The sequence below is a fragment of the Cicer arietinum genome, chromosome 5 (genome assembly GCF_000331145.2).
Source record: "Cicer arietinum cultivar CDC Frontier isolate Library 1 chromosome 5, Cicar.CDCFrontier_v2.0, whole genome shotgun sequence".
In the NCBI taxonomy this organism is placed as follows: Eukaryota; Viridiplantae; Streptophyta; class Magnoliopsida; order Fabales; family Fabaceae; genus Cicer; species Cicer arietinum.
This window is the reverse complement of record NC_021164.2, coordinates 76,737,178-76,750,192: the sequence shown is the minus strand read 5'-3', so window position 1 is coordinate 76,750,192 and position 13,015 is coordinate 76,737,178. Positions and strand designations below refer to the sequence as shown.

Sequence of the window (13,015 nt, the reverse complement as noted above, 5' to 3'; positions counted from 1 at the left end):
TTTACATATTTAAATATAGTTATAAAATAGAATTGAAGTATGTATAAAACTATACTCTTCAAAATGTTATGTTATATGTCAAAATATAACTTAATTTCATTAATGTCACTCATACCTAAAAAGTAAGCATATGATAAACAACTTATGCCTTATTTTTTTATAGGTTAGACTGAGGTCTAGCAAAACCTAACTCGGCTCAGCCTATTCTTACGCCTAAGATTCATACCAATAATTTATATTTCTAAATAAAATAATACTCACATATGAAATATAAGAGAAAATTACAAAATTGTTGTATTTGGTGTAAAGAAACATATCAAATGAGAGAAATTTAGGGTGAGATAGTTAAATCTTGACAATACAATCATACATAGATGATTCATATTAAAGGAAAAAATCATGTGATTTTTTTTAAGTGAATATATGTCACTTAAATAATTCTTAATATGAATATAGTTGTATGATCCAAATTTAACTCTATCACGATCTCATTCTAAAATTTCTTTCATTTAATATGAAGTTTAAAATTTAAACTAAATATATATATATATATATATATATATATATATATATATTTTTTTGACTTGTATTTAACCCTTAAAAATATGTCTAGTCAATGTTGTTCACGATGAAATGCATACAAATTTCGAAGCTAACGCCTTGCTGAAAGTTGGAATCAAAATCATGCTATAATTTATATTAATTTTTTTTGACGAATACTAGATCAATATATTTAAATAAATATAAATAATATGAATAAAAAATATTTTTTATTACTATTAATATATATTAAATTTTAAATTTATTAATTTTTAGTAATTTATTTATATTAGTTCTTTATATTTTAATATATCATAATAAAATAGAATTAAAGTCTAATGTCAATTTAAAGTTAAATTCTTTAATTTTAAATTTAATAAAAATAATTAATTTTATTGATATTAATTCATTAATTTATTAAAAATATATATGTAATGGATTTTTAAGTAGAGTAATATAGTGATGCCAAACTTTTATAAAGATCGAATGTAGCCTTAAAAAAAGCTTATGATCGGACAAATGTTAGACTTAAGTCTTGCAAAACATAATTCAACTTAATTTATTGTCACACCTAATTCCAAATAATTGATGCAAACCAACATTAAAAAATATCATTACAAAGTTATATGTAAGAATAAAAATTATCCTAATTTACAAAACCTACTAGGAACAACAACAAATATATAGCATCAAGCTGAACAATAACAACACACATTGAACTCAAATATTTTAATGTAAAAGACCTATCAAAATAAAGATTAAAAATCATATATCTTTTAGAAAAAAAAATAGTTTCACTATAATCAAATAAAAGTACAAAAGATTCTTCTCAAAATGATGCACGAATTATCCAACAGGCCAATCAAACTCACAAAATATAAAATACTTATAAATGAGAACAAAAAATAAAAAAATGCCCAAATCTACAATGGTTGTGCAAAACATGTTTCTCTCTATTCATACCTTGTCTTGCCAATCTAACATTTGAAAATGTAGAATTAAGTGTTGTGAGAAAACATGAATGATTTTTCTCTCTTATGTCTTTTTTTTTATGATGGATCTTCCCTTTTATTAGTTATTTCTTTTAGAATCATAATATGATTTGTATCTATTTAAATCAGTGAAACGTAAACTTTAATATTTAAATATTTTCTTCACACATAAAGCGAGTCTAATATCTAACAATAATAATATAATAAAACTTTTGAATGATATTCCAAAATAAAATTATTTTGTATACTAACATGTAAAACTTGTTTACATATCTATCGAATCAAATTCCATAATCTCACTTTTTATGTTAAATCTTAAAATATCTCTACATTTAACTGTTGGTACAATTTAATTTGCACATATAAAAATGTTTTAGTGTCAATTTATTATTTATAGAGATCGATAAAAAATAAACTATAGTAAAATACGAAAGTTGTGTTTCAACATTTTCTATGAAATATAAAGATAATTACTTTTCAACCAAAGTGACGTAGTAATGCTATTTAACAACTTGTTATAAATATTCATAAATAAATATGAAAAACTTTTAAAATAATTTGATAAAATTATATTATAAATTAATCATAATTATTATACCGTTTAAAAGCTTAATTTTAATTATAATTAATTTTAAAGTCATGTGATTATTTTTTGTGATAAATCTTGACAATTAAAACATTTAACACTTATAGTATATAAAAATTCAACTTTATGGTAAAAATAGTTATTGCGTTTTATTTGGATAATCATATACTATTTATTTCAATAAAATAAAAATTTCCCTTGTAAATAGATAAATAAGGCAAATTGTTATAGAAAAAATTAATTGGGCAAATTGGTAAAAGTGAAAGAGAGCGTAAAGCATGATTAGTTGCTGTTATGTTTGGTTCGCATTTATTCGAACACAAATGATAATAAATATAAATTGTAATAGAAGAAAAATGTTATTGAAATATAAATTAAAGAAGACAATAAAATTTGTATATGCATATATATCCATTGAAATTCATCTTAATTTGATAGAAAAATCTATTTTGATTAGATGAAGATATAAATTTGTATAGAAATTAAAAATTAAGGGTAAAGACAATTTTAGAATGTTGATATTCCTCCCACATTCGAGTCCGCTCTGCTGGTAATATTATTATTATTTTTAAATTATATATACATATACACATTCAATATATTTAATATTTTTTAAATATTAAAAACTATAATATTATCTTTATATAAAATATAATTTTAATATTTTTTTATTTAATTATTCTATAATAATAATTATTTTATTATATTATTTATGATTAATATAACTTTTAAATTTATTATTATTATTATTATTATATATATATATAACTGTGGGTGCAAGCGGATAAAGTGAATCTCGTGCGAACGAAAATGATGATATAAATGTGACATTTGATAAAAAAACAAAGTGGATGTTGATTTTCTCCAATTTGTTGGATACTAGAGTGGAGAAGGCAAAACCCACTCTTACCTAGACCCGTTTTCATACTTATCATCATATTTATACGGAGAATAATATTCTTTTAAAAAAAATTACTTTTGATTTTTTTTTAATTATTGAAACATACACATATAGAAGTTAATAATCACTATTAATACTTTATTAGCAACTAAAATATAAATTATTAATTAACTTATTTAACATATAATACGTATTTAGTGGTTAAGAAGTAAAGAGATTAATATAATGTAATTTAGCAATTAATGAAATATATAGTTAGAAAATGATTAATAATATACATTTTATTAGTTAAAATATACATTTTACTAGTTAAAATATACATTTTACTGATAAATAAAATATTTAAAGTACATATAAATCTAAATCTAAATATAAAGTATTCTTAATTTTTTGATTTTACAAAAAATGTTTTTTTTTTAAATAAACAGTACACTGCATCTGTCTATATCCACTTTTTATTTTTCAATAACACACCTCAGAATAGAAGTGCCAACACAAATTGTATTAAAAAGAAAAAGAGTTGTCAACACAAATTGTACTAATCTTTTTTTTTACACTGAAACAAAACGCGATCACCTGTCCCCTCTCCGGCCACCGTATCAGTTCAATAATTTTCACCGACTCCGATATGGACAACTCCGGTTAGTTCTCCTTCTACTCTGTCTCTCACTCTCACTTACCTCCATCGTACCGTCTCTTCTCTTTCGTTTTCTCAATTTACAGTTACTTACGTTTAAGAATTTCAATCTAACAGCGAAAAGTTTGCTAGCTTCACCCGTTTTAAGTTCTCGAAAATCCTCGTTTCTGAAACTTCAATTTAGGTGTAATTATATGGATTCGCCTTTTTTCATTTTGCAATTACCGCTGTGTTTTTTTGCTTTCATTTCTTGTTGTGTTCTGTCCTCAGAAGCCGTGCCGATCTATGGCGGTTATTGAATCTGGATGCTGTATACAATGAGGTTTGAAAAGCGTTTATTTATGTATGATTATGACGTCATCCACGAGCTTGCTCGAAAATTAACTGTTTAGTTAGTTATATTTGAAATTGCTATGTGCTGAACACACTTTGAACTTAATTTGTGTAATTGCTGTGTGCTGAAAACAACTTGACCTTAATTTGTGAAATTGATTAGTGCTGAAAAGTTAACACAACTTGATCTTGATCGGGTGGAGTAAAACCTTTGCAAAAACGTAGTGAGTTCTACGCCATGTCAATTGGCTAGTTGTTATGCTTATTCTAGTTAAGTAAGATAATTTAATTAATTATAGATTATAGAAGTGAAGTGTACAAGTAAGTCATATTTAGAACTGTAGCATCATTTTGACTTTCTTTTGAGGAATGGATCCTGTGGATTATAGGAGACGTTTTTTTTGGGATTAAATTGATCTTGAAATGACTCTGTATGTACTAAGGTGTCTCAGTTTAATTGCTTCATCGTATTTTGATTCATCTGGCAGGAAATCCACAAGATGTAGTTGTGCCGGTTGAAGGTGTTGCTGGAGGTGGTACATCTTATGGGTGGAATGATGGTGGCACACATGATTTGAGTCACTTCAAGGGGTCAATTGAACCTACAGAAATTCCAACTAAGGATTTAGTGCATGTATGGTTCATGCCAAGCACAGCGAACATCGGAACTCAAGATATGCCAAGACATGTGGAGCCTGTTAGTATTTTTATCTTATATTCTTACTCATCTGCTGATAATCTCATGGCGTATTATTTAAAATTTGTACCTCATGATATATGCATAATTTCATGTTTTCTGTAAGCATGACCTTACTGAAGCTTGTTGTTTATGAATAGGAACTGCATGAGTGCCAAATGCTAGTTGAAATGTCATTTCTTTACAATTTATCAAAGTGTGGTAACTTTGACTATCTTAATACTCATTTTTAGGACACCTAATTTCAAAATTGTCTTATGAGTAATGAGTAATCCCGAGCTATATCTTTGTTGCTCTTCATTGATGATTTTTTTATGACATTCCATAACTCATTTTTGACATATTATTGATTCATATTACCTTATCAAACATTATTTATGTCTCTTGATGTTGTGCTTAACTTTATCAAAGTAGTAGTCAACAATTGATACACGACATTAATTGATACTTTTATTTATTGTTAAATGTCGCTGTGGCTAAATATAGATTCTTTCCACGAATTTCTCCTCGCACGTTGTATGGGTTCTCAATACTAGTTAGTATCACACAATAACATGTTTAACTACACTCAGTTCATGTTTCAGCAGCTATGCCTGCTGCTCCAGAAGTAGCAACTTTTATGACTTCCACTTTTGAAACTTTACAGTTCTCTACCTTAAATTTGAGGTTGAAGTTATGCATGAAGAGTTTGCAGAAATGTTTTAGACCGAGGATATCATAAAATTCTAAAGGATTTACTATTTCGCTTGACACCAGAGTTTTTGCTTTATCTTGTAGATAAACTTGTTGGCTGCTAGAAATGAGAGGGAGAGCGTGCAATTAGCTATTCGACCAAAGGTTTCATGGGGTGGTTATGGTGTTGCTGGGACTGTGCAGGTTCGGTGCAGTGATCTATGCTCTCCTTCTGGAGACAGGTTGGCATTCTTTATTGTGTGGAACAAATGTATGATTTACTTTGATTTATACTGAGTTGCTGACGTCAGCATTGGCAGACTGGTTGTTGGCCAATCACTACTGTTGCGGCGAGTGGTGCCCATTTTAGGTGTACCTGATGCTCTTGTTCCCCTTGATCTACCAGTTGGTCAAATAAACCTATTTCCAGGGTACATGTCTGATATGGTTTTTCTTCTGGTGCATTCTGCACAAGATGCTGGATGGTTGATTACTTTTCACTCTGTTGCTTGATATTATTCAGGGAGACTACTGCTCTTTGGATCTCCGTTGATGTTCCAAGTGCTCAACCTCCAGGACTATATGAAGGAGAGATTCTCATTACTGCTATAAAAACTGATGCAGAGTGAGCCTTTTTCTTTTAACACCATTTTTATTTCCGATTTTTGTGTCACAAATTTTAGTTCATAGGCTTTCTTTGCCAACTTCAACTGTTGTACAGATCTCCTGTTCAAAGTTTAAGCAAGGTTGAGAAACATCAATTGTATAGGGAGCTTAAGGAGTGCCTTGACATTGTTGATCCAATTGATGGAAAACCATTAGATGAAGTGGTGGGTTTCAATCACTATGTGTCATTCTGGTACTCTTTATAATCTTGGTGTTATTATGGATTTTTTATGCAAGCATCTCAATTTTAGGTTGAAAGGGTGAAATCTACAACTACATCCTTAAGAAGGATTCTTCTGTCTCCATCATTTTCTGAATTCTCATCAGAAAATGGGTCAGTTGATGTAATGGAAGAGGATGCCATTTCAAGTCTCACTCTACGACTGAAGTTAAATCTCACTGTTTGGGAATTTGTACTTCCCGAAACTCCTTCTCTTCCTGCTGTATTTGGTGTATCCTTGATCCATATTAAATATAGGACAAGCAAACTCATTTTATTTTGTGTTGTTTTGTTCTATTTATTTTTCATAACTCTTGGGGAAAATGTTACTTGCATTTATATCATCTAAGTTGGGTTATTAGATGCTAAATTTCTCTGCTTACTAGTTAATACAAGGGAGATTTAATGTGCATTTATTCTTATATGGTGCATGATTGGTGCACCATACATCACAACCATAAGATTGGCATAAAATTTTCTTCTTGATGAAAATTCCATACCAATCTAATGACTGTAACATATGGTGTGCGATACACCCATTTTTAACTGGTGCATACTAAGTGCAGTTTATAATACAAACAAACTCTGGGAATAAATATGATATGAGACTGCCACTTGTTTAATTTTTACTGCATATTTTGCATTCTTCATTCACTAAGCACTTTTGGTCTATACCTTTGAGAAAAAAAGTTCATTTGTTTGCGCATTTCGTTGTTCCTTTACTGTATACTAGATATCTGATACTGTAATTGAGGATCGCTTTGGTGTTCAACATGGGACATCTGAGTGGTATGAGGCATTGGATCAACATTTCAAATGGCTTCTTCAATATAGGATCAGCCCTTATTTTTGCAGATGGGCTGATGGTATGCGTGTTTTGACATACACATGTCCATGGCCAGGTATTTTTCGAGGCAACAAGTTTGACAAAGCCGCAACCTACAAATAAATAATAGCATTGCTGAATATTTCCCTGTTGTCATTGTAGCGGATCATCCAAAATCAGATGAATATTTTTCAGACCCACGGTTGGCAGCATATGCTGTGCCATATAAACAAGTAGTCTCCGGGTATACAGTCAGTTGTCCCCGTTCGCTTCTGTCAGGTATATTTGCAATGAGAACTGATGAAATTCAACCCGCCTGTTGATGTGCCACAGTAATGATGCGGCGAAGGATTACTTGCAGAAACAAGTTGAGATATTGAGAACCAAGAATCACTGGAGAAAAGCTTACTTTTACTTGTGGGATGAGGTACAAACATGCATGCTATAATAATTTATTAACAAATCTGCCCTAGGATGATGTCATATTTAAGTTATCGACCTTTATCCGAACTTTGGATTGGATACTGCTGCTAAAAAATACAATCAGCCAAGTGACTTTTGTCGTAATCATTGATAAATTGTTTTGTTTCTTCCCTGTTAAATTAAAAAATTGAGAAGCTTCATTTAATTCTGATTGGCCGAGGTGGTATAAACTAATTCTCCCGTCTGAGAATTTCACATGACAAATGATGTCAGAATTGTGTCTACTCTTCTATCTTCCTAAACACTAAATAAGTGAGCCTCTATCAATTTTTATGAACATTTTTATAAATCAAAAACAGGTCAGCACACATTTTTCACATGAGGACCCATTACCATAACTTTGAACCCGGTCAAGTTCACTATGATCCTGATAAGCTGATTTTCTTTCTTATTTTGTCCAGCCACTAAATTTGGAACAATATGATTCTGTTCGCAGCATGGCCAGTGACATTCATGCTTATGCTCCAGATGCTCGTATTTTAACTACATACTATTGTGGTATGTTTATTTGTCTTAAATTATTCTAATTTAACCTCTATTGTATTACACGTAAAATACATGGTAGTTTATCCATTTTAAGTTGTTTCTCATATCTGGTAAACCCTCTATTTTGTTTGGCGTATTCACATTTCAAATGGTTGAAAATATTTCACATAATTGTAACAGCGGGGTGCAATTATATTCTTATTTAGTTGATTGGATAGCTGAAGCCAGTATCATCCATTCATAATTACTAAATAGTTTTGATGGGGATACGACTGCCGTTTTTTCTGCTAAATTTTTTTCCATCTTTGATATTTTATAATTACTACTCCTATATGATTTATAATTACTATAAGAATAATAATAATAGTTTTGCCAAGGATACGACTGCAGTTTCTTTCTGCTAATTTTTTTTCATCTTTGATTTTTAAATTACTCTATGGAAAACCATATTTGCTCATTTTTCACAAATGTAACCTTCTAATGAGATGTAGAATGGTAAACATTGTTTACTCACACATCCTTGGGATTTATTTTTCATCTGTCACTAATTCTTCTCCTTTGGAAAAATCTGTCTTCAGATTCAACTTGACAGTAAGTACATCTGAGATGTTTTTGACGTAGGTAACATAAAGTTTCACATTTACCAGGAGAAAAATGTAACACAATCTTATCTATGTTTCAGTATTTATATGATAGCCAATCACAAATTGGCTTCATTGATTATTGATTTTGTTTATGTGTCTGATAATTGTAGGACATGCTTTTTCAATTTACTTATATATATGTGTGAGTTGAAGAATCAAGATAAATTATATTTGACCCTCTATAAATATGAAAGTATTATTCCATTACTTTCTTCAATATATCTATATACATATATTCTTAGATTCTTAAATGACTCCATCTATTAAAAATTTGTCTCAGTTTTCTCCAGCCAGTACTTTCATTTTTAACTTCTGTAGTTATTTCTTCTTTTTTCTGAAGGTGTCTTACTGCATGTTTGTTTTATGTAGGGCCAAATGATGCACCTCTTGCACCTACTCCATTTGAGGCTTTTGTAAAAGTTCCAAGTTTTCTGCGTCCTCATAATCAAATTTATTGTACAAGGTACTTTTAAAATTGATTGTATCCCTATCAATAGCTTAGTACATTTTATTTTTATCATGTAACTTCCACTTATTACTGTTTTCTTTGCTGTAACTGTAAGTAAGTGTTCCATTTATATTTTTGGGGATTTCTTGTCATGAATTAACTATTAGGTTTATTGCTATTGATTTTCTTAATACTCTGGGACTTGCATATTAAGATCTTTTTACAATTGAAACCGAGTACATATGTGATGTTAACGTGGTATTGATGTCGAATACAATTATCAGTATGTCAATTTATTATTCCTTTTCTCCTTGCCGACCCTTCCTAAAAATTGTGGTGATGCAATTTCTAGATGTGGGTTGGATTGGATGTTCATGAAATCTACTTATGTAGAGAAACTCTGATAGAACACTCCATTTATGGTGAAACAGAATGTTAGATACTGTATCTTGCTCATTTTTATCGAATAAATTTATCATCTAAATTGGTTTTGTTTGGGGGAGAGGTTTTATGCCTCCCAGAGGTCCAAAAGTGTCCCTTCTCAGACGTTGCTTTCGATTTCTATATTTTTAAAGTTCTCATGTTGTGGTTCACTTTTGATGAGGATCATATCAACTTTCATACCCAAAAGCTATTATTCAGTAAAAGGTGTAACTTGAACTTCAGTTAGGTTGCTGAACTAGTGTCATTTTGGATATCTTGATGGGCTTATTTCTTTAGTCTTATTTATTGGGCCTGTGGAAGAAATAAATTTTAAAATGGTGAATATAAAAGTGGGAACGAAGAATATCAGAAGTTTTCTTTCATTAAGCATGCTAAAAATTTGAATTTGTCTTTACAGTGAATGGGTTCTGGGAAATCGAGAGGATCTGGTCAAGGATATTACTGCTGAATTACAACCAGAGAATGGGGAGGTAATGTTATATAAATCCGTTGTCTTTTCCTCATCTGTAATTTGGTTTGTGCTCTCAAATTCTTCTGAGTTGATGGATATTTATTTTTTCCTCTTCAATGCTGTTGAACAAAATATCTTGAAACAGATAGTAAGATCTCTTGTAGGGTATGGGTTTTCTATTTATTGAGCTAAGCATGTAGTATATTTCTTATTTCTTATGATAGTGGCTTGAGCCTACCTGTTTGCAAAGAGGTACAGCCAAAGTTACCATATTTTGTTTGATCATCATAAAAAAAAGAAGAGCAAACCAGTCCATGCACATACCCATATCGTAGGTGCCATTGCTAATCTACTTGTGAAGATTTTGAAAAGTTAAAGACGGAAGAGACATTAAAGGTGAATAAATACAAAAAGAAAAAAGAAAATCATAAGGCCTTATTTGGAAAGCCAACCCAACCTGCCAAGATAAAACATTAAATAAATTGAAGAAAAATGTTAGCATCTGCTCACTCTTCAATTTTTTCTTCTAGAACTAGAAGCATAGTATAGTAATTAACAACTTTTAATATAGGAAATAATAATTAATAAACTGTGCATTTTATTCTAGAAATGAGATCTAAAAAACAAAAAGTAATGTTGAGAAGTGGACCTTTGAAATCTACCAATATACCAGTTAATAGTAAATTTACCACAAACCAAAATAGTGCTGTAACAACCAGCATATCTCCTGCATTCCATATATTTGACAAAGTAACATACCATGTACCCGTACTAAGAGTAATGTAAACCAGGTTACTACGGGAATAGCTCTATGTGCCTTTCTTGGGTGCTTTTTCTCTGTTGTGCCTAACATGCTCTGGACTTTAGAAACAGAATCAGTATCAATGTAGTAGGATAAGGATTCTTATATATGAACTAGACCTGCTTCCAAGATTTTCAAAATTATAGTGTATTAACTATTCAAACCAAGGCTCAATTTGGCTCCTTTAAGGAATTCGTTGTGATACCTACCTCCCATATGCTCCCAGACGCTTGCACACAATGTGCATTCTTGTCCCTGTGCTAATGGGATCTGACTCCTCTAAAGTGAACAACTCACTTTAGAGAATAATGGGAGTAATATCAACCGATGATGAATAACTCAATGGTTAATATAAAATGCACATACATAACCAATCACGAGTGGTTACAATCTCAACACTTGATTTACTCACTTTAGAGGAGTCAAATCCATGGTAATGATATATAGATTAAATATTTGTGAACGAAAGATGTCAGGTCCTAACAAAGCTTTGGATTACTTAATTGTTTTTTAATTGAGATTGAACTCCCAATTTCTATGATTCTCAACAGCCAGAATTAAAATCAATTTGAGTGGGTGTACTAATGCTCAAGTAATTGGTCTGTTGCACTAATGCAAGAATTCCATGTTTGTTGTTTTGTTTATATGTAGCATACAAATCCTACACCAGAGGAATAACAAGTGATGCATACTAAAATGTTTTACGATTGTGCTGGTGCCTAGTTTGTTTTCTCATTAGAGGCAGGTGGTTGTGTTACAGGAATGGTGGACATATGTCTGTATGGGACCATCAGATCCTCATCCAAATTGGCATCTTGGAATGCGAGGCACTCAACATCGTGCTGTCATGTGGCGTGTGTGGAAAGAGGGTGGCACAGGATTTTTGTACTGGGGTGCCAACTGCTATGAGAAGGCAACTGTAGCCAGTGCAGAGGTGATTTGTAGCCTGTTTATGTTAGCCTATGATGGAAAAGAATAGAGCCATTAGAACTCATTATACTGTATAGTTATTTTCCAACAATTGATATATCTTTGCGGATACAGATAAAATTCAGGCACGGCCTTCCTCCTGGTGATGGAGTTCTATACTACCCTGGTGAGGTATTCTCAACCAATCAACCAGTGGCTTCTCTTAGACTAGAGCGCTTACTCAGTGGCTTGCAGGTAGAGTATTCATTTATTTTCCTCATAGTATTGCAAATTATTCTCAACAAATATGTATTTTTACGAATTACCTGTCTTAATATAAATGCTGCCGTTACAGTCTAGTAATCTTTATTTATGATTTACATGGTTTGCATCTATGTTTCTTGCGTGAAGCTCTATTTTCATGCCATGAGCTGACATAAAGCTGTAAACAGTTTTTCTTTAATAGATTCTGATCTTAGATTCCTTGTTTGCCTTTATTTAGGACATTGAATACCTGAGACTTTATGCTTCAAGATATGGTAGGGATGAAGCTACTGCACTTTTGGATAGAGCGGGAGTTTATTTTGGTCCTGAGCGTTACACTCACGAGCACATGCCAATTGATGCAATGAGGGGTCAAATATTTAATTCGTGTCGTTCATGATTTTTTTGTACTGATTTAGGTTCGAAGGGTTCATTTTGCAACTGCTGAAAATTTCAGGCTACATCGTCTAGCTTTAAAAGATGCCCCAATCTTCACATCATCTCATTGAGATTTATACATATTGTAGTGCAAAATTAGAACACTGTAGATACAGATATATATATATTTGGAGCGTAGTTAGATGAGAAATCCATTGTTCACACCGAAATGTGACCATCATTCGTACATTATATCATAACGATCACTTGCAGTTTATTTAGATTTACTTGCAGTTATTAAGCCATCATTAAGGATTGTATATTCTTACATATTTCTATCTTATCATGCATGATACACCCGAAATTTTTGGGGTTCATTTAAAGTCTTGCATATAGATAAATACTACGGAACTAGTTGAGTTCAACTATATGAAGTCTGTTTATTGTGGTGTGTTCATTTATTGTTATTCATTACAGCGCATGTGTGACATTATGGTTAGATGCCAAGTAAGGATGATCTATCCATTTACAGGAAATGGATAAAAGTTTTTTTTTTCTTTTTTTTTTCACGAGTATAAATTAACTGTCTTCAACATCTTTTATTAATGGGTGTGGCAATAGGGTAAGAATATCATT

General features: G+C 31.0%; 1 protein-coding gene across 1 annotated transcript; it reads left to right on the top strand.

The window, feature by feature from the left end:
* Positions 1-3,501: 3,501 nt before the first annotated feature.
* LOC101507822 (uncharacterized) lies at positions 3,502-12,660 on the top strand. Its single transcript, XM_004500972.4, has 16 exons — positions 3,502-3,660; positions 4,478-4,686; positions 5,464-5,600; positions 5,679-5,789; positions 5,882-5,983; positions 6,080-6,188; positions 6,276-6,476; positions 6,978-7,146; positions 7,233-7,314; positions 7,404-7,497; positions 7,955-8,051; positions 9,053-9,146; positions 9,973-10,045; positions 11,589-11,762; positions 11,873-11,992; positions 12,240-12,660. The coding sequence occupies exons 1-16, from the start codon at positions 3,648-3,650 to the stop codon at positions 12,399-12,401; spliced, it is 1,947 nt and encodes a 648-aa protein (XP_004501029.1). The 5' UTR covers positions 3,502-3,647; the 3' UTR covers positions 12,402-12,660.
* Positions 12,661-13,015: the final 355 nt, after the last annotated feature.

Coding starts and splice junctions, on each gene's coding strand:
- LOC101507822 (XM_004500972.4), top strand. Junction 8,052..9,052: donor TTTAACTACATACTATTGTG/GTATGTTTATTT, acceptor TGTTTTATGTAG/GGCCAAATGATGCACCTCTT. Junction 11,763..11,872: donor CAACTGTAGCCAGTGCAGAG/GTGATTTGTAGC, acceptor TTGCGGATACAG/ATAAAATTCAGGCACGGCCT.